Source organism: Tigriopus californicus, chromosome 1 (genome assembly GCF_007210705.1).
Source record: "Tigriopus californicus strain San Diego chromosome 1, Tcal_SD_v2.1, whole genome shotgun sequence".
Lineage (NCBI taxonomy): Eukaryota > Metazoa > Arthropoda > Copepoda > Harpacticoida > Harpacticidae > Tigriopus > Tigriopus californicus.
The window spans coordinates 7374469-7400148 of record NC_081440.1 but is presented as its reverse complement, the minus strand read 5'-3'; the positions used below and the strand labels follow the sequence as shown (position 1 = coordinate 7400148).

The 25680-nt window shown below is 42.8% G+C and overlaps 3 protein-coding genes across 4 annotated transcripts in view; 1 reads left to right on the top strand and 2 right to left on the bottom strand.

Moving 5' to 3' along the window:
- LOC131886071 (uncharacterized) overlaps nt 1-18486 on the top strand; it is a 45853-nt gene extending 27367 nt beyond the window's left edge. The window contains exons 3-5 of the mRNA XM_059234302.1: nt 4512-4636; nt 15601-15839; nt 15908-18486. Coding sequence (XP_059090285.1) covers nt 4512-4636; nt 15601-15839; nt 15908-17011 — 1468 coding nt within the window. The 3' untranslated portion in view covers nt 17012-18486. The remainder of the gene's footprint in view (nt 1-4511; nt 4637-15600; nt 15840-15907) is intronic.
- On the bottom strand, nt 18239-20108 carry LOC131886089 (innexin inx2-like). Its single transcript, XM_059234327.1, has 3 exons — nt 19622-20108; nt 19196-19383; nt 18239-19126 (listed from the first exon to the last, which is right to left on the bottom strand). Exons 1-3 carry the CDS (start codon nt 19835-19837, stop codon nt 18301-18303), a joined length of 1230 nt encoding a protein of 409 aa, XP_059090310.1. The 5' UTR covers nt 19838-20108; the 3' UTR covers nt 18239-18300.
- Nucleotides 20109-21699: 1591 nt separating this feature from the next.
- Nucleotides 21700-25176, bottom strand: LOC131883126 (innexin inx2-like). Of its 2 annotated transcripts, none has more exons than XM_059230490.1 (2): nt 25029-25176; nt 21700-23048 (listed from the first exon to the last, which is right to left on the bottom strand). In XM_059230490.1, exon 2 carries the CDS (start codon nt 23012-23014, stop codon nt 21869-21871), a length of 1146 nt encoding a protein of 381 aa, XP_059086473.1. In that variant the 5' UTR covers nt 23015-23048; nt 25029-25176; the 3' UTR covers nt 21700-21868. The 2 variants fall into 2 exon arrangements, with proteins under 2 accessions (XP_059086473.1, XP_059086482.1); XM_059230499.1 differs by lacking the exon at nt 25029-25176 and adding an exon at nt 23477-23495.
- Between the last annotated feature and the right edge of the window lie 504 nt (nt 25177-25680).

Genomic DNA, 25680 nt, shown 5'->3' with positions numbered 1-25680 from the left:
AGCAACATGTACGAAGGTATAGTTCAAAACCAACTGCCATGTCGTCCTTATGCTATCGTAAATCAAAACGTCTTATAGATCACCGATCAAAAATGGAACTAAGAGTACACATATATAACAATATATGAATGAAGTACATTCTCTGAGACGTCAAAGTATCACGGTACTTGTTTACACCATAGTGAAGTGAATTTAAATCATGAATCTAGACAAAAGCTGTTTTGAACAAAAACTTTGGGTACTGTACTTTGGCTGCTCTTTATCCCCTTGGGGAACGAAAATCAAGATTCCCTGCATTTTCTAAACGCCCTTGCGTTAATCTAAGATGTACGGCCATACTCGCACTCAATGATCTGATGCAAAACACAAGAACCACTCTTTGTGTTTCTTGTCGCATCTACATATACCGGGTTTAAAGTTTAGATAAGATTTATTTTCTCCATTCACTTTTCCATATTCACAAACAGTTTAGGATCCCAACTCCCATGACTACTCTGAACGAGAGTCGCTGAGATATCACAATACTTTTTGCAAAACTTTTGCACATAGACGTTCTCCACCACCATCATCTCGATTGATCAACAGTACAAGTCAGTCAAAATACCGAAAACACTCTTGGGTAGTTTACAGGGTGTCAAGAAATATATGCCCCCTCCTGATATTTGATGTTCCATTTGATGACATCCAAAGGGGACACGACTTTCTTGACACTCTGTTGGGTTTAGTTTGCTAACAGCCTGACCCAAGGCAAGTTTTCCTGACCGAATTGTTGGCCCCGCTGTTGTAGCCTCGGAATTTCATTTTACAGAGACAGAGGAATTTGAACAATGCTCAATGTTGGAGTATGGCCCATCTCTTTTCTCGTTGCTGTAGACTTTGTTGTTGTTGCTGTTGTTGTTGCCGCTGACGGTTTTGTTGGGAGTTAGGTCTCTGGGGTCCGTGGCATTTCGACCAACAACAATTCTCTTTGGTTTCCAGGAATAAGGGAATAAACGGTCTGATCTGCCATATGATTTCTCCCACACTTCTCCACTTTGAAGTTCCTCCCGTTGATATTTGGGAAACTATGTAGTGGTTTTTCTTGTGCTAATCAATTCCTATGTCACGAACCAGGAAATTTAGATCTATTTTCCACCGGGAAGGAATCCTTGATTGCCATCGGTTCGTTTTGGTCGCAAGAGCATTCAAAAGCCTTCCAATTGTATCCATTTCGAATTGAACACCATTTTCGTTTATGCCGGCAAAGAGAGGCTCAGAGGTTGGGACGACGGACGGCCTTTCCGAAGTTCTCAAGCATTTTTTGTGGCCCTCCAGGGAGCCCACCCCTCTTCTTCTTCTTGTTGCCATTTCTCGTCACCACCTCTTTTATGGTCCGGGAACCGAAGCAATACGAGCTCATATAGTGCACTCTACTTAAAGTAGTGAGTTTGAATTCAATCTCTGTCATGATAGGAGCTAACAATGTCGGCGATTTACGACGGTGGTTGAGGATTCCATTATTTCTGAAATCAAGTGAAGTGTGTGCTTACTCAAGACTCAAAACTTCAATGCCCTCGTCGAGAGTGAAAAAAAGAAAGGCGAAATAATAGGAAGAACATCTCCCCATATAGTGGGAATACGTAGATCGAGGGAGATGTATTGCCTCTCCTTTTCGATTTTCTTAAGATTTTTTCCCCTGTCGTCATTGGAACCATGCACGAACAAACAAACGAAGGAATGAACGAACGAACCAACCAACCAACCAACCTGGAGGGTGGCAAACAATGCAGAGTAAAATGCCGGTGAATGAGGTATGCTAGCAGGAAGACGAGGAAAATGTAGCTCAAATCCCATTCTAGTCTAGTAAAGCCGTCTTGGGGACGTGCGTCTTTCGTGCTACGAAGGTCCACTACTGGTTTCATATGAAAATGTGCATAAAGTGTGGGTCTAGGGCTACCTGGGGAGTTGGGCTGGAACCCCCAAGTGAAATGACATGGGTGGGATTTCAGAGTTCGGGGTTTAGAGGCTTTGTGAGTCTTCAATGGTCCTTTTTTGTTTCAATACTGGCGAGTCCCACTGGAGTCTTGGGATACAATAACAAAGAACGTGCATAGGATCAAGCAAATGGCGCCCCTGGGCCATCGAAAGAAAATCTGGCTACTACCTCTTCTTCTTTTACTATGCCAACGAGCCCAAGAACTGTTAATAAATGTCAGTTGGTTGGTTGGGCATGTAATATGAATGTTTTGCATTACTGTTCTATCTCTTTGTGGACTTCTATAAGTATCGGTCAATCATGATTTGATTGCTTACCTAGTCTAAATGAGCCGTTTCGATGAGACGTGTCACTTTGTTACTTTCCCGTCTGCTTTCTTTTCCCCCTCTCTCTCTCGCTCGATCTGTGTCGCTCGAGGGTAGCCCGAGTATGTAGCATTATGTACAATACCATACCATAGACTCCAAAGCACATGTGTCTTCCATAAAAAAGGATCTGGAAAATTGGAATCGAAGACAGAACGCAGGCAGGACTTGTTGGGGATCCAGGATGGGGCAAGACACTCGGGAAGGAGGATAGGGGAAGGGCGAGCAGGAGGAGTCTGCAAAGTCATAAAAGAAATTGCCTCTTAGTGCAAAAGGCTTCATTCGTTCGCATTGGTTCGACGACTGGTTGTTCAGGAGCACAATCCTGCGTGACTTTTTTTCTTCATCTTAGTCCTCTTCACCGTCGTCGTCCTCTTCTTCATCACCAACACCACCATCACTGCCACTGTCTATAACACAGTTGGGGATTGAGATTGGACTCGAGTGGCACGTCGCACCCTTCGATGAAGACGCCCTCGGAGGTGGGTGGGCCTCGTGTAGCTGAACGGATTCCCCCTTCTGAGTGCTTAGACAGGTCACAGGGCAATGAAGGCAAAAAAGTTTTGCCCAATGGATCGCACTCACCCACGCATTGTACTACTAGCACTCCTTCACACTGGCGAAAGCGAGAGGCTGCCAATTTCTAATGGCACTCCAATAAAGCAGCCTTGTGACCCCAATCGAGGCCACTAAAAATGGTAATTAGCCCCCGATTGTGTCAGTCCGAAGTGCAACGGGCATTGCAATGGACCGGACGACCAACGTGGGAGACGCTCTCCAGAATTTTATTATTTCCTGGCTTTGGCCACGTTTCGAATGCGGGTATATTTTGGGTCCAAAACCTTTATTGCCCAACTTGAGCTCCATTTGCGCAAAACGGATCTGTGCCCCACTAATTCAAATATTGGATCGTTTGATGTTTGTACCACATTAGGCGTGGGTTGGGACTCCAATCCGTGGGGCACTTTTTGGGAAAACAAGATACGTTTCCCCGAGAATTACTTACTATTCCTGCCATGACTCGCTTGTGCGTTGTTCGCTTGCCGAGGGACAAATCCTTTTTAAAAATTCGTCCCTGGGTAGGATGAAGCTCTATTAAGGGGACTTGTGTTTGCCTTCCATAGTTGCTCGTTGTGCACCTCACACCATAATCCTGGCACCATTGTAAAACAGACACCGTAGATATGGCGAGCATGGGGTGGTTGGGTTATCGTCTTGCATCTCTCTCCATCCCTGCACCTTGGGATCTCATTCTCTAAAGGTCTTGGTATACCCAAAGGTCGAACAACCTTCACATTGTTGTCCTCGTAACGATCCAACGATCCCTTGATCCAACCAAAGTTTTCTTAACCCAAAAGTTATTACCGGACATGAATCACTTAAAATTTATGCCACAATTTCGCCAGCCCCACCTAGACCTCCTGAATCGCAACAACCATCGCGATCGTTGAGGGGGGGTCTTGAGCACAGTGTTCAATCCTGCCCAAGTTTATTTTGGGGACAGCCGATCTTGGTGGTTGGTTCCGGATTGCCTTAGAAGTCCTCACCACCGAGGAAAAAGTTTGTCACGCCCTCAACTTTAAATATTATTTTCGAAGGGGAAAATACGCTCGTAGGCCTCGTAAATTTCACAACTGTCGACTTTGACTTTGTGGCACATTCATCACCCGTGAACTTCGTTTCCCAAAGGCCCGTTTTCTTTGAGTTATTTGACAAAACGAGGTACTAGCAAGGAACATAGTCTAATGATGAAAAGCTGGAATGGAGCCATGTTTGTTCCATGATCTACGTGAATTGCTCTTGAAGATACGCTTAACTGGTGACATTTGCCGACCCTGTATCTTCGCTTTATCAAATGGGAACACGGACTAGGTCGGGAAGCATCATCTCGATGTCCTTGTGTGCGTGAGACATGGACAATAGATGTCAGGTCATTTGTTGCTTCATTTAGTCACCGTTTCGAGACAAGGGTTTCATTCTCTTGACTCGTTCTTTCGCTAAAGGGAAACCTCCCCGTCTGACTGAATATAAATACAGGATGGAAAGAGGGATCCTCGAATTCATGTACCAAGAGTACAGTAAACCAGAGTAGAAGCAGGAGTATTATATCGTTCGTAGAGTGCGCCAGGTTTCCACATACACTACTAGAATCAATTTGCTTTGTGTTCCAGACTCTCGACGCTCTTCACCATTCTTAGTGTGGCCATTCTGGGATCAGCCAGTTTACTCACATTTCTGAGCCACTGCGTTCGAGGAACGAAAATGCTTCTGGCTTCTGGTCTGTATGCTTTGGGAGGTAAGTCGACTCGACTAGCTTAATCCATGTTTGTGCCTGCTTAGAGCAATGCCCGGCCCACGTGTTTGTTGGGTCTCTGTTCAATAAAGAGCCTCATCGTCATATAGTACTTGCGAGGGAAAATCCCTAAATTGCAGATGAACAGACCATGTTGCCATCCAAGATATACCCGTACATATCAATGCTTGTACTGTACAGTAGGTAGGGTTTGGCCGGTCGACCTACCATCTGCAATGCACAATGAACATGCATTCACAATTGCCTTCTGTGGCTTAGGAACGGCTCTAGCGCCACGTGCTTCATAGCGATCCTCGTAAATGCACTATCATTCTCATCGTTTGAATTAGAAATTCAAATTTTTGTCCATTCCAAATGCCAGAGACCACTTATGGTGGCATTGTCAACTTTGCTGCGATAGTTTTGAGGGGAAATGTTTGGCCACATGTGGAACATCGCACTTGGGATACTTCAAAACCCCCGGACCACCGTTCTGTGCAGTTCATTGGCTGTTCGTATGTAGTCGTGAGCTATAATGTTATTCACTACAAATAGTGTAAGACGAGTAACAAGACTGGAGGGAGGGAGGGAGGAGAGAGACGGGGGAGGGGGGCCAGACCAGTGAAGGAAATGGAAAATTGTTTCCAGTCCTCGTTTTCGCTCACTTTCAAGCTCATTATGCTGCAGAGTTGGTGATGGTCCAAAGCGGCGCTCAACCATATCATATCATTTTCTAATAAAATGGAAAGTTCCGCCTCTGCCTGGCATCATTAAATTATCATATCCAAACCGAAAATGGTTGCCAAGACCAAGAGTTTGTCATCCTGATAGACTCTTGTCTTGGTAGTAGGTTGTGGTTAAATCCTTGCGCCATGCCAGGGGATCACTCTAGAATAGACTAACACTCCCATACTATTTATTCTTGTCTCAGGATAATGAAGCGACGCCGACTCCAGCGTGTTTCATTTGCTCTGTATGTTCAGTCCTGAGTGGTGGGACTCTGCGACAATGACGCTAAAAGGAAAGCATATGAAATTGGTTATGTCACCATCGTCTTTTGGCTCGCGGAATTTCATTTCCATAATGATATTCTTCGGGAGCAGGGAGCTACGAGTACTCACGAACAGGCTTACAGGCAAGAAGAAGAAGAAGACGAAGAAATGGCCTGCGCTGCTTTGGAGTACTTCCTGTATCAAATTGAAGACTAAGTCCACTCAGCACCGCATTGTGCAAACACTCGGGATCCTTTCATTTCCCCTTGAAAAGCTAATATAATGGGTGTGGGGGTGGTTGGTTGGGAGAGCCAATGACTGACTGACTGACTAACTGGCTGGGTATGCAGTCAGTCCTCTTCTCCACAGAAATAGCAAAGCTTTGCTTATTCATTCCATTTCTATTTATTCACTCGTCTTGCCTTGGACAGCCTTCTAATGTACACGCACAAATTTGGAAGGAAGGCAAGAAGCACCATTGGTATCAACCATGATCGTAGGCCCATCCAAGGCACGATCCCCAGGATAATGTCCTTGGGCGTCTTCGTTACCATATTGTCCTCCACCAAGTGGGATTGTTCCGGAGATATTTTTAAGAGAGACATAGATTCGATTCGACCCGATGAACCATTATTGAAGTTCAGTTTTAAAGAAAACCAGAAGACCTGCGACCCCAAAGTTCCCCTTGTATGTACTCTAGGCCCATTATTCTGCCAAAATGGTCAAATAGTGTGCTGACAAATTCACGTGTCCGATAGAGATATCATTTCAGAACCGAGGTCTACCAATAGTCCCATGAAATGTGGGAATGAATACTGTGTACACTGCTTGGGCGCTGGGACCCTTGAATGAACCCACAAATGACGCCACTGAAGTCTTCCATGCAAAATGAATGGTCACTCCCCCAAAAATTATCATCTTGGACTTTTAGATAGAGCTGGCATTGGAAGGCAAATCATCAATCCGTCTTTTCATGAAGTAGAAGTTGTTCTTATGACTAAAGACTGGTTACAGATACTATCGACAATAACAAGTTAGATCATAATTCCGTTCTTATGAACCATTACTTTTTTCGTATTTTGCCTCATCGGGCCAAAAAAAGGAGCCCGAAAGTACGAAATTGATCCAAGTAGTTGGTCACATCCATCAAGCGTCACAATGAATGATGTTACTGTCCTCAAGTCACATCTCTTAGATGTCTTTGGACGAAGCCAGAAGTTGAAGTCAAAGACCGTCTTTCGAGGCCAGCTCTTTTTCAAGGCAAGCAATTGTCGAACATACAAATCCATTTCCCCTTAAGCACGGGATTGATGTCTTTTGACATGAGCCTCCCTCCCCCACAAGTACTGGATATGCATGACGCCTTTTCTTCCGAGACTCCTTTTGAGGACAGGAACTACCGTACGTCGCTCTCCCTGGGTGATTCTCTCGCAGCAACCATTTTCGGTCGATCTTTTGTGTTGTGGTGAGTGAAGCAGCATCTGTTTTAAGAAGAAACTGCCACCTTTAGGTAACCAGTCGTGGCAGCAATATACCAGTGTTTGGAATTGACGAAGATCCTTCGCAGCCCTTTTCCGCCTCTTTTTTTTGTTCCCTTGTACCCCTCCTGCACACAGGCCAGAAATTCATCAGCTTTTTGCTTCCGGTCTTGCTTGCCAGTGGCTTGTTCCATATCCCGCCTGGTCTTCATCGTCTCCCTTGGATTGAGGTTGAAAAGAAGCGGATTATGCAAAAGACGCTGCTATGCCCACCCACACCCAGACCTGGATCACCCGGACCACCTTCTTGGATGGACCGAATGCCCCCAAAGCTAGCAGGCCACCACTGAACTGCAGAGGAAGCGTCGTATTATTCTAGTAGTATATACCGTATGGCATTGTAAGCTTGCAAGGAGGATGCAAATTCCGCCAGGGAGAGGATCCCCTGGCAATGCGAAGTAAAGCCCCATGATTTTGATATAGTGAATATGCTAAGGCAAAGGAACCCCACAGGGTGGACCCAAATCAACAACATCCGCCAGTCTCTTGGTCTTTTTGAGCGTGATGGATTTGAGCCGCCTTGGCATAATTTCCATGAATATACATAAGTGAAACGAACAAAGGTCGACTTGAAGCTCTCGGTCTCTTGCTCGTGCAGCAGAGCAGCATGTATGGTCTTTCAAGGATCCATTTTTTGACATCAGACTGACATCCTGTTCTCGTTTGGTTTTTCATGGCTGGCAATCATACCCGACTATCGCTTGAGTGGGGTTGAATTAAGCCAAGACGACATTCCATTGGGCTTGCAGAGTATTGAATTGTTTTGCCACTATTCGGCTTATTTTCGGCTCTCGTGACGGAAACACTTTCCAGGATGGTCTTTTAACCGATTTCAAAGGGCTTTGCTTGATCTCATCCATCTTCGTATATTTGATGTTCTGGATCAGTTCTCCCTTCTTCTATTTCCAACTCGACCATCCATTGCCGAATTTTCCACCAAATTAAGCATTTCTAGGGCATACTTTTTCCACGATAAAGCGCCCAAATTTATGACCTTTTTGAAAGCTTTGATATTCGCTCGGATTCGCCATCGCCAAGAGATTCCAAGTGCACTGGGATTTGGAACCACGTTCAAGGGAGAGGAAATTGCCTTTTTTCTAGCTCAGATTTCATTTGCATGGCGTTTGTATGCTCGTTCAATAGAGAGAGAGAGCGAAAGACAGAAAGAAAGGTGAGCAGACGCATTTCCACATCTCAACCGCCACCCGGGTTACCATTACTCCATCCTCCTTTTACAACTCATTCAAGTTTTACTTTTCCCCGGCTTTCGTACTATAACAAGAGGATGACTGAAACACGTACGTACGTCCAAAGGAACTTTCGCAGAGGGGACGAGAAGAAGGAGGAGGTGAAGATGGAGGAGGAATGGTAAGTTCGTGCGAATAACATCGCCGAACCTCCTCGCCTTTGCCCATTCGCTGGAACGTTCATAAATCTGAATGATTAAGCAAGTCAAGATACTTGGGTTGCCATAGAATCTTTCATCTTCTCGGGTTTTTATACACTGCTTCCGAATGCCAACTTGAATGATGACGAAACGCCACTTTCTGAAATGCTCATTCAAAATATATGCGAGCAAAAAACAGACATGCTTTGGCAACAGTTCCATGCGTTAAGGTGCTCGCCCACATTCCATAACATGAACTTAACTTAACTTTATGGTTTAGCAAGAGCCATTATTTCATCGATGGCTATAGCATTTTGTGGCTAAGTTTCTGCCCTCCAACCATTATCTGTCCACCATTTATCTTGCAATCATTTGCAATACTTATCGTCTGGCTGAATCGTGTTCCTACCGTTGTTGGTATTTTATTTTTCTTTTTCTTTATTTCTCCTCGTTATTGCTTCATTGCCTTTCGTTTAACCAATTCATCTCGACATTGTCTCTTCTGGCAAATCGTGCGATTTTCTTGGGTTCGATTAGTCAATAATTTACATTTCTAGGTCTTGGGCTCCTATTTCCCTAAAGAATGGGCATCATCAAATCGAGGGAAAAGATGCATCTGATTCCAAACCGCATTGCCGACTGATATCCTCATGGTCTCGGACAATTTTTAACTGACAATAACGAACAAGGACATGATCTGTCATTAGACGCATAATTTGTCCAATTTACATACTTTTCATTACCATACTCTTGCTTGAAAGCTTTTGATTTAATTGAAATAGGGAAGAAGCTCTTTGTTACCACTGCAAGGGAAAGTTTGTTCATACAAGCCACCATAATCTTTTGAGCTGATTGTTTTAGTCTTGATTTTGTGATGGAAATATGGGGTAGCACAAAGCTTGCTTCGCCTTTTTTCATTCCCTGCTTTGTCAACCGATCGACGATTTCGTTATTTTCTATTCCAGAGTGGCCCCCTTAACCCAAATCACTTTCGTTGCAACTATCCCGCTAACCTTGTCATTGTTTCATCAATGAAGTATTCTAAGGTCAGAGTGTCATCGTCTCCATTTGAAATGGCTTTAATAGCCGATTGACTATCCAAGATGATAAGATCTGGAGAGGAGCTACCTCCCTCCATTTCTCCTTAGCCACGAGGATATATGCGTTCTGGCACGCTTTGGTAAATGCAAAGGTTTCTGCTTGAACGATGTTACAATACTCTGGAAGTTTGCATTATTTGCTCACATGATTCGCTATTGGCAATAAATGTCTATTGCTGAACCGGCGCTGGATTGATACTTGCTACCGCCTGTCCAGATTTGAAGCTTTGTTGCTATTGGTATTGGGAGAGAAATCCGACTTAGTAAGACAATTCTTATCCTTGGTCGTGTTTTGATCCCAAATTATTTTTAAATCGTTATATAGGTCGTCTCGTCCCGTAATCACTTCCTATGACCTGTTTTATCATTTGCTCCACTAGTTTTATCCCATAAGTGACCATGGAACGTGTCAGAAGCCAAGGCCTGAAGCAACCGCTTCTTTTCCATTATGATGTCCCCATTTCTTCGCTCAATCTGACCAACTCATGTTCAATTTAGAGCTACGCTATACGTATACGTACTAGGTACACAATCGTGTGGGTATGATTGGCACTATGATTGACCAACCTAAACTCTTTACAACGACGCTACCTTGGTTACGTTGGTCGGAAGTTGAAAGTAAGTTGTTGAAGAGAGAAGTGGAGGGGTAATTCAAAAAAAGTAGTCGAAAGAAGTGGAACAAGATGATGATGGACTACGCACTCTCCACGGAGCCGTGGGTTGCACAGTTGCTCCAGTTTGGATGGTGCAGCTGGTCGCTGGAGCGAGAAAAGCCGTGAAAAATGGCCCCTCCGAAAAAGTTCTTGTTGTAGCTGAATCTCACTAACACCGACCCAGACTCGTTGGAAGTTGAAAATGATTATTAGACCCATCCGGAGTACATCATTGGCTTTGCGACATCCGTACCTTCCTTAAGCCTCTTTCTTACCAGCTTGTGGCCTTACCTACGTACAGCCTTCACATCCAAGGGGAAAGCGAAGTAAGAGAAACTAGGGTAGTAGAAATATTAGCTACGACTAGTAGTTGTGTACTCAGCCACTTTAAAGCCTACCCACAGTATTGGACTTTGTCGCAAGAAATGAGGTTGGCAAAACTGAGGGAAAGTGTCCGGTGATCGAGCACTTAGCCAAAGAGAGTGAAGTTGTCATGCGTCAACTTGACAGCTCTTCATATGACCGAGTGTAAGTTCTTTTAAGGATTCATATTGGAACAGGACATGTTTAGGCTTTCTTTTTTTTTCTTCTTTCACTATCAACTTAAGCGACAGCTAAGATTTGTAAAACACATTTCATTTCCTTATACAAAAAGTACATATCCAGGATGTGCATTGGATCTGATAGGGTGGCCAAACCGATCCAAATTGGATTTTCGGAATTCCAATTAGAAAATTTCTTTCTTCTCCAAATTCAAGCCAAATCCGATACTATTATTCTTAATCAGACCATTTTTTAAATACTTGACCAAGAAGGACGGAATCAGTGCTTGAGTAACGCTTGAGTTACTTTTGTGCAAAAGTAACGGTATCGGTAACGGAACGGATTTTCAGCCCTCCTGTTACAGTTACTTTCCTCTTTTTCAAATGCGAGAAAGAAAAATGTGTAAAGGCTTCCTCCCCGATTTTTCAAAGTTCAGTCTCAAATGTACTGATTTATTCGCCACTGATGGGATCAAATAAATAATCTCAGGAGGCTATTATTAGGGTTATCCATCTATATTTTCTTTGACGTATGACTAAACTAGTTGCAAACACGGAAACCCGTAAGTTAGCCTCAAAATGTAACCCTGATTTTCCTCTCGTCAAGCCAGTGGAATACTTACCTGCTTTATGCTCATTTCTTTTCAGCCATGAACAGAAAGATGAAAAAATCCTTGTCAAAATGTTTAGTAGAAGTGAAAAAAAGACTAAAACCAAACAAGCCTTAATTTTTGAATCCTTGCATCTTGATATTGCAGTACCCTTGCATTTTCGTCATTTGTTTCACGTCATATTTACTAAATGTTAAAAAAAAAATGTATAAAAACGGTTTCTTATTGCAGTTTAATGTCATCTTTTTCTGTAAAACTATCGTTAACGGTAACGCATTACTTTTTTCGGTAGCGGTTCAAGCCTTGGGTGGAATACTTGTGGACCTCTACTCGGGCGTTCAGGTGCGCATTTTTATTTCATTGGATCGCAATTAAGCCAATGATTTGATTGATTATCAATTCTAGTAACCGTAGAGGCTTAATGTGCGTTTTGAGAGCACCTTCAAGCCCTCGAGAATCCAGGCTAGTTAAAACAATGAAGTCCAACTCTTTTCTCTCTCGGGCTCCTTCATTGTTCAATTTGCTGCCCTCAAATATTCGCAGGGGGTGTTGATCCTGTAGCAGGATTTAAGTCATACTCGGGCAAGTATCTGATCAAAATGCCAGAACCATTATATATTCAAAGGGTATCCAGATCCATCAACTCTAATTCGTTGGTGGATCAGATATTATAAATGACTTTATAGCAAAATAAGTTAAACTTATTTTCTTTTCATCTTGAAGTGCTGGAGATTCCATACCCTGTAGCCTTAAGGAAACCTGCAAAAGAGGGCACACCCTCACATTGGGGTGCGTCAGTAATCTTTCATTTGAAACGCTACTCGCTAACCGTTGAAATGGAGTTTAATAAATATTTCATTTGTTTTGAGTTTTCTGTCAAGTATTGAGAAAAATAAACCAAGTGAATCTTCACAGTTTGGATTAGCTTCAGGGACAGGGAAATTATCATTACCATCCAAATCCAACACCCCAACTTTGACGAATCAGATTCAATCCAAAAAGTCGGATCCGATGCACAACTCTACTAGTATGATTCGGGACATAGAGATGATTCGGGCTTAACACCATTTAGCTTCATTTAGCGCTCTTACGTTTCTTTGAATTGGGACCCAACGAAGGAGAAGGAAGAGGAGAAAAAGATCCAAGTGGTGCGGGTTCATTTCAGTGAAATTAGTAACGTGGCAGGGATGGTCTGAAGGAGACACTCTGAGTAGCTGAGGCTCGAGTTAACCACGTGGTTCGCTCAAATCCTCCTTCCCCCTCAACTAAATGGACCATCCATTCTAATTTCAACGAGCTCAGGGAAACGACAGACAATATATGGATGGTTCGTATGGGGACACCGGGACACCGGGACACAGCCAACCAAAGAAGAAAAGGAACGAGAGGAGGAGAGCTGAATCATGATGCCTTTGTTGTGGTTGAAAGTACGCACTCTACCTACGGGACAGTAGAAGGAACCACCACTCATCCTTTTCCACAGGGAAACATGCATCCTTTAAAAAGAGCCATTCAAGCAGTTTGGTGAGGGAAAAAGTGCGTGTGCCGATTTCGTTATCGTTCAGCAAGTCATGAAGAAAGTTGATGGCTGTTTGCCGTAACTCTGAAGGTAAATGTTTTGGTTTTGTCACGGTGGCAAATTTGAAATCCAAAAGGCTCACCGAAAAAGGAGGCTACTACGTACTGTATATGATACTCTGCTTCAATATCTAATTGACTTAGAATGTGACATTCTTCTTTCACTTCTATGCTTGGGACTCGTCGAGGTGCAATTAACAATTACTATACGAGTTGAATACTCACATTTTCGACGTCAGTCAGTACCTTCAGCACGTCCCTCAGAACTTTAACATGTGTAAATCTAGCATGATTGGACTTGTGCTTGTGAGTAAAACACCATCACAATTGCTTTTCCGTTAAGTAGAAAGCAGAGACTAATGTCGTTATTGCCAAGCTCTGCATCAAACGAGCTTTAGAAAATGTACGCGTACAATAGTCGAGCTAACCGAAGTAGAGAAAGGAAAATGAAGCTGCTTCTGTCGGAAAGGGAATTTAGAATTTATGCATGGGATTCGTTATTACAACAATTCCAAAATTAGAGTTTATGCGTCTTTGGAGACCCTTTTCTCGTTGCCCCAGAGGAAGAAGAGAAATACTGAGGAGTAATCATGAACGTTCATAGAGCTTACTTCGGGTTACTTGTAAGTACCATTTGAAACATAAGGGAGAATATACAAGAACTATAACAATTTTCGTTAACGACCATTACAAAAATGTGAAACTGAGCTTTCAAAAGAACTGATCTTTTCAAATCCTTTACAATTTGGTCAAATCATCATCAAATGCCATTGCTTGGAGGTTATGGAGACATTGAAATGCCAGGTCAGAAAGGTGCCACCAAACCCTCGTTTCTGACAATATACTTAGAGCGCACCTGAATGTTTATGAAAGCCTTTTGAACTGTAGCTGTTTCTTCTCTGTGAAATGCTAATACATTCTGAATACTTGACATGGTCGAGGCCATGCTTGCCAAGGGCCGTATCATTCTTGGGTCTCTCGTTTTCACAGTTGAACTCCAAGGATGAGGCCTGTAGCTAGATTGTGCATTTCCAGGGACAAAATGAAATGCAAGTTTTCAGTACTGCACTTCGGAGTTCAACTAAGAGAAGCGCTGTTCAAGGCGGATGAAGGCGAAGTGGAATGGTAAGTTAAAGAGAGGAAGAGGACCAAAAAGACGAGGGGATAATTTCTGTAATCAAACATACGTACCTTCTCGAGAAATGCCCGCTCATAGGCTTACCATACAGACGAGCCAAATAAATCAAAGAAAGCGTTGGTAAAAAGTCATTATTTGAACGTCAGATGAGTTGTTGGACAGTTCAAAGAGCATTATTGTCCCTCACCAGCTTCGGCCATAGATGGCCTTTTGCATGGGTCATGATGACTTTTCCCATGCGTTTACACTGCAGACTTTGCTGATTTAGCTTGTATTGAATTCAACATTTCAAATTTGTACAACCTATTACTTTTGTACCAGCATTTTGTTGTTCTTTTATGCTTGAATTATTTACAGAGCTATTGTCTTCTTTCTCCTCCAAGTGATTCCTTTTTCAACTAATTGAAGGGGATCTCCCCCCCTCCCGGTTGACGTTAGGCAACGTTAGGCCTAAATCTCGGCCATTTGGGTGCCCTTCTCAGAGACACGAATTAAGTGGTCTCTCTTAAAGCATACTGAGCGAGAAGTCTGTTTCACTTTTTCTTTTCTTTATCTTTTATTTCTACCGATTTGTCGGTACTTGACAACGGAGCTGAAGTAGAAAGAAACCCCGAATGTCTGTTTCTTCAAAAAATATGAAACTGTGAGGGCGAGTTGAGTTGTTCGTCCACCTTATTGTGAAAAAATTAGAATAGATAGAGATACGTCCTCTCGTGGCACTATCATTTCCAGTCAAACTGAATAGCAAGAAACCGGAGGAACCCCATTGAAAAGAAATAAAATACTGAATGGTTGTTCAAGTAACGACATGCAATTCCTTCAAGTGGAAAGTATTTCGCAAGTCGTCTGTCTCTCTATCTGGAAAACTCGTATAAAGTGTTCCCCCTCTCTTCGTTCTGGTCCTCCCATTTTCTGTTCAGATTTCTCCATTTGATAGACAAATCTCGTCGAGCGAGCACTAGGCGCAGAAAGAGAGCGACAGACAGACTGACACACGGAGTGAAAGCGACAACGAAAGCGACGACGGTGTTCCTTTCCCATTTGGGTGGCTACACACGTTCAGGAACGCCCAAATTTCCCCAAAGACCTGAACATTCCCTGCTTGTTCCATTCTGGTGGTTCATGGCTGGCAATGGGTTGACTCCTCCAGGACCATCGAAGAACAGCACGGGATGGTTGAAGGCCCTGGATTTTGGGATGCAAAAAAACCCTTTTGATTAGTGGGGCGGAAGAAAAGTGATTTTGATTTGGGAGGATTTCCCTTCGGTGTTCCATGCCTTGAAAGATCGTTCCTTCGTTCTTCATCACTCTGCACATTTAGACAAGAAAAACATTTAAATCACTGGGAACTTTCAAACATACACTGTACCCAATCTATAGAGCAAAAAATGTGCAGGATTAGTGACCATTGCTATTCATCTTTTGCAGGTTTGGTTCTCGGCTGTGCTCTGATTATCTTTGTGTGTGTTCTCTCAGAGGAGTTCTCCTCTCAGCCGCAGCCACAGGGGATGTCAAATTTTCATCCCAATCGAGCTCCTCAAACACCGATTTTGTCGCCTCATTATTACTACGGATGGTCGTTTATCTTGGCCGTTTTAGCCTTCTTGGGATCAGAGATTTCTGCCGTTTTGTGCTTCTCAGCGTTTCTCAATCGCTTTGATTCAGAGGTTGGTTGGACCATGTTTGATCAGAGGAATAGTTGTTGATTAATGATAAATGACTTGAATGATTACAGGAGGAATTTGTTAAGTCTCTCCCGGGGATGGAGCGGAAAATCAACGAGCATTTGCATGGACTGAACAATGGGTCAGTTGCTCCATGTGACCAAGGTCACAATGCTCCTTTGCTCAAAGGATCGTTTGGGCACCACGTGTCCTGTTCCAATCATGGCGGTCCAATTCAACATGAATCACCCTACGACCTCGAAATCCACGATGACAACAACCACCACCACCATCATCACCACCATCACCATCAGTTAGGCCAACAACAATTCTTACAGCAACGACAGCAACATCAGGATCAACAAAATCATTCTTACCCGATGGTGAGCTCCCCTAGCGTGAGCAGTGTCATTGGTCTAACTCGGACCAGCCACAGCCACCCTAGTACCATACCCGTCACGGCTGAAATAACCTCACGTGGAGCCATGAGTCCGTCGATTCAACAGACCTTTCAAAATGCGCTGCCCTTTATGAACGGGGGCATGAACGGGGGTCGATCGCCACCTTTGTCTAGCCCGCAACGACCCCGCTCCCATTTCAGTCACTCTTCTTCCTCCACACTGCCCGCTCAGAGCACATTTTCGAACGGAAGACCCAGGAGCGCTCATTTCATGACCACCGACAACGGTTTGGCGAACGGAATAAATGGAACAAATGGGGGGCCAGAGGACCTGGCTACTACTCCAATTATCCCTCCGCCTCCAATGAGCGAGTATGGGTTCACCCCTGATCTGAGCCCACTTTCAAATCCGACCTCTCCGCAATCGCTCGGCCAAATGACGCAAATCAGTCGAAGCATGCTCGTTGTCAAACACAATGGGGACATCACCTCCGTCAATGGAAATGCAATCATGGGAACCCTAATAGGAAGGAACGGTGGCAGAGGAACAGGAGAAGGAGGAGGAGGAGGAGGAGGGGGAGGAGGGGAGAGGGAAGGTGTTCCATCCTCGCCCTCCAGACTGGCTTTGGCCACAGCCACAATGCCTCGCAATTTCAACGCATTAGCCACGAATAATGTCAAAAGGAAGAAGAGCGTAACTATTGGCACGTTTACCACTGTGGAAGCCTTTGACAGCCACCACCACCATCACTTGCCCTCCACGAGTGTGGTATGACAACAAGCCAATGGTGACCAAGCTCAAGTGGCCGCCATTCCATCCCGACCCAATTCTGTTTACTCCAACCATAATAACCATACGGATGTTGACAGTAATGGATCTAGTCAGGGTTCCGTTTACCCATCTGCCTTGCCACCACGTGGTCCTCTTTTCAACCCATCCCAACCGGAACTGGATCACCCCAAATGGCGACCGGAAGGAAGAGGGACCGAAATGGATGATTTGGAAGCAGAGACACCATTGTAAAGTGTGATAGAAATAACGAGGCACCGTTGGGCACCCCCACAGAAGTGAGACTCTCAAGTTTGAGGTTGTGACACAAAGGTTTTGGACAATCTTTGATTGTTGTATTGTTAGATTACCAAGAATGGGTTTTGCTATTACTCATCAAAGATATTCCATATTCCACATATCAAGTGCTGAAGTTCAAGGAGATAGTCTTAAGACTTAAGTTCAAATAGCTAAATCTTAGCTGTTTTATATCCAATGTGAAAACTCTCTTCCGCTTCATTTCGGCAATAGTCTTGAAGTCTCTGCGAAATATTTTGTTTTTCTACTTGAAAAGAAATTTGGATTTGGAAGCTTCATCACACCAACAAGTGGACAAAAATTTATTCTATATTTGCAAGCAAGTAAATTAACTTGAGCACATTGTAAGATGAAACCATGCAAGAAATTATCTTGCCCTTGGCTTGAATGCTTCAGTTTGAAAGAGCTAAGTGAAAAAATGTCCTCGATATTTAGATCTAACCAAACCATTCAAAAATTTTGTCAATTGTATTCACGTGATGAGTTGGAATTCATTCAGTTAGAACAATCTAATCAGTATGTGTCATAAATTGAGGAAGTTGGGAAGACAAACTGTGCAAAAAGTGACCCACATAGAAGATAATGCTGAGCGGAGAAACATGAATATGATCATGATAAAGCTTTTTAGTTTCATTTTTTTCGTAAGCATTTAGCGAAAATATGAAGAAAACATGATAACTTGCATCACTCGATCGCCATTACTTTGTTATCAATGTAATCTGTTGAATTATTGCTTTGACTTCAATTTTTGATACGATTTTGTCTTCTAAACATTAATTTTCTGTCCATGTTACGCGTACACTACCTACCGACTATTTATGACACCATAAAGTATGCTTTGATGTCTTATTCTCGCTAATAACAACAGAAAAGGCTATATATTCAAATATAGATGTGATGCATGACTGACAAGAGTTCCCATTTTCTAATCTTAAAGCTTATGAGGCATTATCGATTATATTTCATTTTCATACTTTTCATATCTGCGTAGACTTGATTTGTACAGTCTCGTAGTTTCTCGATTCAAGTATCTTTTGATTCTCCTCGTCCAATTCTTCGAGACAGTCATGGGAATCTGGATACTTAAGATTCTCGACAATCTGCCCAAAGATCACCATGTCTGTGTTCTTGGCCAGCAAATAAAGCATCATCCAATCCCCAAACTTGGTCATTTCCAGGATTTTCTTTAAATTTTTCTTTTGATCTTTCCTCTTGGGGCTGATATAGAGACATATAAAGGAGTTTCTGATACACCGTGAGCTCATAATGATGACAGCAATGGTATGGTGGATCAACGTGAAGACGCCCAAAAACAGAAACAGAAACCAGACAACGAAGTAGATCTTCTCATTCAGGATGTTCACACTCATGATGCAGAGAGCGTCGCGGTTCTGGACCGTCCCAGAGGGACCGAATATAGACATCGAGCACTTGGTCATTTTCGGAAAGAAATCATCAAATGGATCGGGCGCGAAGTCGTTGTTTGAGACCATGGCAATGATGGACCGAGCACCGAACAGTAAGAATTTATGACCCAGATACCAGTCCACGAAGAAAATGTTACATAGAATGTTGATGAGGTTGAGCGAGTCCACCATGACCAGCTTAATAGCCCACCAAGTCTGATGACAATACCAATCCCGAATGAACACCCAAATATCACCATACATGTCGTCCCGAGTCTCGGAGTAGGCGACGATGTTGTGCACATCTTGAATCACGCGCTGAACTCGACCATCTTGAATGAATCGGTGGATCATAAATGGGGCAAAAAAACTCAGACTCTGGATGAACAACAAGTAGGCCACCCATTGGTAATAGTTGTGGAAAGTTCTCGAATCATAATCGTTACTCTGGATGAACAACAAGTAGGCCACCCATTGGTAATAGTTGTGGAAAGTTCTCGAATCATAATCGTTTCTCGAATGGTAATCGTTTGAATAAGACGACCCAACTCCGGGGTGTGCATATTCAAAGTCCATGGCTGCCCGAGCCTGTGGTTTAGCAAGAGTGAACGTAGAGCTAATGTAGCAATAACTATTGAATGCCGTTTCTGTGATCTAGGAAACAAAATCAAAGTTATGATAACAAATATGCCTTGTGACCTTTGGTAATACCATGCGGCAAAAAGGTACAAACCTATTCAGCAATGGATGGGTAAACGAAAACGTATAATAAAAATTAAGGAATGGCAATGTTGACCAAATTGTGATATCACAGTAAACATAACATAAAAGAATATGCAGATGCTACAATGCACTAACTTTGGCCACAGACTAATCCTTATATATAACATACCTTCCCGCTATCTTCCCCTGCTCCATCTTGAATGCAATGGATGTGATCATCCATTAGCTCCTTGATAAAGACGAGACAACTACTGAAGAACAGCACCGTTCCAGTCATAGAATGGAGTTTATAGACAACCCCCACAACCCAATGGGCCTGAAACGCTTTGGCTTGGAAGGGCTTGTGAAAACCCGGGGCTGAGAAGAACTCCATAATTCCCACCATGATGACTTTTGCTCTGGGGATGAACTGACTAAAACAAAACTACTGATGCCCCCGCTCAAGTCCTTGTGTTTTTTTGGGCGAGTTTGTCTGAATGTCTACACAAGATTTATCATTACAACAGGATGCATTATGGTGTGTGCATTGCAAAAAAACTGAACAAGATAAGGAACCAAAAGAGCGATCAATCTATGTTGGATTTTCTTCAATGAATGTCCAAATTTTAGTTACACTTCACCGAGAGAAAAAAGGCCCTGTGGACAAGAAATAAAGTCAACAAATATATGATTCCAATTGAAACTAGTAGATAGAGTCACTTGTTTGCGTAAGACAAATCTATTGACTTCCATTGCAGGGCCATGAAAGAGATTTGAGTTTACCAATTTGATACGCCAACTATTTTTTGCGCTAAATTCCCTATACCAAGAGATAGAGCAATTAACTGGCTTAATCAATGATCAAATTTGTAACTCATATCATGAAGCTCTTATTCTCCCATTTTATGACCATCAAACAACTTGGCTCCGAAACTACTTGAGTGGACGGGAACAATGTGTGCAATTGGATGACATCATTTCTAATTTTATTCCTATGTCCTGAGGCGTACCTCAGGGAAGTGAACTAGGCCCGCTTTTGTTTCTAATTAATATTACTGAACTTCCAACGGTAAAAACTTTTAAAACTACGCTGTTTGCAGATGACACAACTTTTCAATATTTTGACAATTATCTTAAACAAATGGAGATGAAATGCAACTCTAGGTTTAACAGTTTGATGAAATGGCTTAAAAGCAACAAACTGACGACTAATTTAAAAAAAGACGAAACTGATGGTGCCGAACACTTCCCGTAGGAGTAAAAACCACGACTTTGTGCTAACAAGCAATAGGCACATAATTTAACAGGTTGGAACAGGGCGTAGCTCTACTTCCGTAAAGTTTATTGGGGTGCTAATTGACAATAAATTGTATTGGAAAGATCTTCCACCGAATCTTAGGACGTTATGTAATACTAATCTGTAATGAAATGTAACTTGAACGATAGCACGGGGAGTTTGTGAAGTTTCTCTCGAGGATGGAGCGGAAATTTAACGAGCATTTGCATGGGCTGAGCAATGGGTCAGTTGCTCCATGTGACCAAGGTCACGATGCTCCTTTGCTCAAAGGATCGTTTGGACACCATAAGTCGTGCTCAAATCACCCAACGACCTTGAAATCCACGATGACAACACACGGTGGTTAAAAGCTGTATCAAGTTTCGAGAGAAATACTCAATTTCTTTTTGGCAATTTTCTTGCTTAAGGTAAATATTAAATCTGAAGCTAACATCTGAGGGAACAACTTCAATTTTACTCCTTTATGCATTTCGAGCTCTGAAAAAAAGATCTGCCTGCATCATAATAGATACCATATTCTATGGAAATTAGGGGTACATTTAGTCGGCATTGAACAATGAATTAGATTTTTTTAAACCTCAATCAAATCAAGAGTGTCAGTGCCTCTGTCCCTTTAGCCCACAAAAGCCTAGTTCATCCCACAGCCAAGTAGTGACTGAGTGTGACCAACCCTAGTTATTAAGGCTTCCATAACGAAAGGCTTATTAATGGAGGACGGAGTTTTCCCATCCAATACCAACTCAAGACAGTTCCTGGCCCCTTCAGAGAGCCCCTTCAATAAAATTTCTATGGTTGCTGATAGCAAGGGAATTTGAGAAATGCTAATCTAAAGTACGGGAAGCCTGACCCAAATTGAAGTAGCATTCACGAGCCTTCCTTCAACAACTCGAGAAAACCCCTTAGAAATAGGTAAAGGTAAATTAAAGGTGAAGAAGAAAAAGGTGGAAACGCCAAGCCAACTTTGTCTCGCATAAGGAACCATGAATTGTATTGTTTATATGATTTATCTTTAGGACAAAGTACTAATGCACGAAAAACCCGAAATTGAAGATAGCGGTAGTGAGGGATAGTGGAATAGCTCATATTCTCTTCTAAAGCCTACAATACATATAAAGTAAGGCTCACAATGATGAAAAGCGCTCAAGTCATCAGAGGCTTGGAGGAAGGATTGTTGTTTTCGTTCACACTCTTTAGAGTGCCGAAGAGTTCCCGCAGAAACTCACCAAAAACCAATGGTTCCATGTTGCGCGCCAATATATACAATAACTTCCAATCTCCCACTTCGAAATGTCGTCCAATGTCGTTAAGGTGCAGATCGGGTTGGTTCATGGTGCGCGATTTCAGGAATGTTTTCGTCAAGCCAGGTGTGACCAAGAACAACAAATGCCAGATGAGACTAATTACCGTGACGAAGCTCAAAAGGATGAACCAGAACCACAAAAGAACATAGATCTTCTCGTTCATGATATTAACCGGGAGCACGCAAATAGCATCGTGGGTCTGGATGGTGCCCGATGGTCCATACTTGTAGAACGAGCACTTCGTCACTCGAGGGAACACAGTGGCCATTGGATCTATGCGGTTCTCCGGGTCAGCCTCTAAGAATTTGATCACTTGATAGCCGTAGGTACTGAATTCGCCTTGGAGGAATACGTCCACGAAAAAGATGTTCAAGATGACATTCACGAGATTGAGGAACTCCACAAACAACATCTTGATGGCCCAAAAATTGTGCGAATGCATGCTATCGACAAAGTATTGGGCCAGAATGCGTTCCTTCTCGCAGCGATCCTTCCGGTCGATGATGCATTGGTGCAGGCCGGAGATGATGTTCTTCACTTTGCCGCCCTCCCACAATTTGAATATGAGATGAGGCACGTAGAAACAACAGCCTTGAAGGAAGAGCACGTACGGCACCCATTGGTAATAGGCCTTGTAGCTGACGTCGTCCTCTTTCGGGTTGTAAGTGCCCACTCCCACTTGTGAAGAGGTGTGGCCGATTTTGGTGTTGTAGTGTTTGGGGAGCACAAAGGTACTGAGCACGTAGCAATAAGTGTTGATTACGTTGGGTGGAACCACCCAACTATCGTCAGGCCCTTCCATGACGCAGGAGATTTTGCTGCCGTTTCCAACCCATTCTAAGGCCGTGACGAGGAGCGAACAACCAAAGAGGATCATAACCGTCATGCGATAGTGAAGCCGATTGACCACGCCCTCTGTTTTTGGCTCCTCGATTTTAGACAATAAGGGCACATTGCTCTTCAGGCCTGAGAAGATGCCCAACATCTTGAGGGCCCTGGTTTTGAACCCTCAGGGAAGGCTGAAATGAGGGAAATCAACCGATAACAAAGCTAAGGCATGAATGAGTATACACCCTACATCCAAATGCGACGATTGTACAAGTCAAGATCATCATTCAATGCATAAACAAAGAATTTCCTTTTCCTTTGTAAAAAGTGGGATATCGTTTGTTGGACGATATTTGGTCATCTTGTCAAACTGGATTGGATGATCATGTTTTTGCATAAGCAATGGTGAGTCTCCATTTATCACAATGTTTGAAGTCTCGCGATTAATGGATCAAATTCGTTTCCAATGGTGACGAAGAAGTGATTCAATAATTAAAGGAAAGGAAAAAACTCCAAGCAACAAAAAACTGAATACCAAATCCCAAAGTTCATCTCTGAATCCCTAAGAGAAACAATGAAGGTAAAGCAAACAATGGAATACAAAAACTGTCCCTCACACCTGAATTCACCTCCCAACCATTCCCGTTTCCGTGCGGATTAAAGATAGTTGTGAACTCGTTAACGTTTAAAAAGACACTCCATGCTAAGCTCCACTCAATATTTGCATTTCGAAATTAGTCATGGCATCGTAGTGACAATCAACCACCACCATTCGTATCTCACACGTCAGTCATTAGGTGAAGTGTCTGTTTTTCTAGGATAAGAAGACGATAAAGTTAGTTGGCCTTGTCGATTGATCTTGATCTTGACTATGTTACGCCACAGTAGTTACTCAAGCTCGATTTTTGCCTCTTTCATTGGAGTACATGCTGAAAGTCCATGGTACGTCGGTCCAAGTACCTCTCTCTGTACGTACGCAGTAGTACATGAGTATGTACGAATTGAAGCTCTTGTCTTTTCCATATCATGGAACAAACAAAAGTGGAACTCATCCCAGTGCAAAGGCAAAGCCAGAACGGACGTGGACTTCCAGGGGAAACTTTTCCTGGCCCTGGAATAATGCATTTGGCGACTAACCATACTGCTTCGAGTCAGTTCTTCTTGCAATTGCAATTGGAGAACAAACGTTTCCCTTCATGGGCTTCACCCACATTGGAGGAGAACAGATCTATTCCAAGAGCATAGCATATTCGTCGTGGATGACACAGTGTTACTAGACAGTACGTTGGTGTACAGAAGTCTCTGTCAAGAAATGAATGAATAGATGAAAGCTCACTCACAATCGGAGGGTCGGTATTGAACAGGATCTTATTCATGCGGTCCAATCAAATGCATCATTCGGGAAACGCGAAGACTAGGCCACATTCAAGTTCATTATTGATCAAGAGCCAACAATGTCAATCAATACATGCTATGGTCGTACAATTTTATACAATAGTATATGGCAAGTGAGCCTGATCAAAACGCGAATGTTCTTGAATCAAACATGGCATAGTCTCAATTAAGAGGAACTCGGTCGTGAATAAGTCAAGAGTTCAATTAGGGACGTTTCATGGATCAAGAGTTACAAAATGACCAACTTTTCCTAGATGTTCAGAAAGGTATGACATGCCTCACAATGGTTAATTGATTTAAATTAAAATATGTTGGGATTTTGGAACCACATTTTGAGCAAAACTGGCGGAAATTGTGTGGGTCGGTAGGTTCAAAGGCCAAATCTCACTCAAACTGTCGAAAAAAGGCCACGAAACTTTCTTGACCCTTGGTACGCCTCGAAAATAGCAGTGGAGAGGTAGAAAAGGGGCAGGAAAATGGACCAAATTCTTCGTATGGGGAAAATGACTGAAGCCAAGGAATTGCGAGTACATCCAAATGGTAGAATGGCCAAAAGTTTAGCAACCTTTCTTGTCTGCCACAGAGTTTTGAGGCGAACTGTGAAAGCCTTTTGAGCACACGTACACACTCACGTGGCTTCAAATACTCTCAGAGAAGCTCAGGATCTAATTTTGACCTCAAATAGCTCACCAAAGAAAGGAATGAGCGAACCTTCCGAAAAGAGTGGAGAATACGGTGTANAACTTTCGATCATTGAATACGTTTTTCGAGCTTACCTTTACTAGATGGCAATCTTCGAGCCCATTTCGATTCACTTCACAGTCACTTGCTCGATTTTTGCTGTCGTTTAACTCGCTTGGTTGGTTGAAGAAACACTTGTGTATAGCAATTGAGGTTGCTCCTAGGTATGTTAAAACAGACGCTTTTGCCGTGACAAATGTTGTTTGCAACTTTCCTATACCTCACAACCTTTTTATTTGACATTGTCATTTAAATTTGCCCTTTGATATCGTGGCCTAGATCAATCAATTGAGAAATTACACGAAGATGCAAAAGTTCCTGCTTGTGCTACCAGGACAATGAAGAACTAATATTAGACTTTTCAAATGGACGATTCCCTATCACATGCAAATTATATTTGGTATGGTTCGGACGCAAGCACGATTGGTGAGAGAGAAGGTTCAATTTATAACTTTACTGTCTAAAATGCAAACGCGTGCTCTAACTATGCCAGAACATTTCTTAAACCACGCCAGATTAGGTCCAAATTTTACCAAAAAATTAAGCATATAACATCCTTTAAACGTAGCTTTCTAATAAATGTTGAGTTGATAAAAACTAGGGGTCGGAAAAATAGTTTGTGGTTTTGGTCAAAATCATAAAGTTATCTAGGTAAATCAGCCAATCAGCCACAAGAAGATGCAAAAG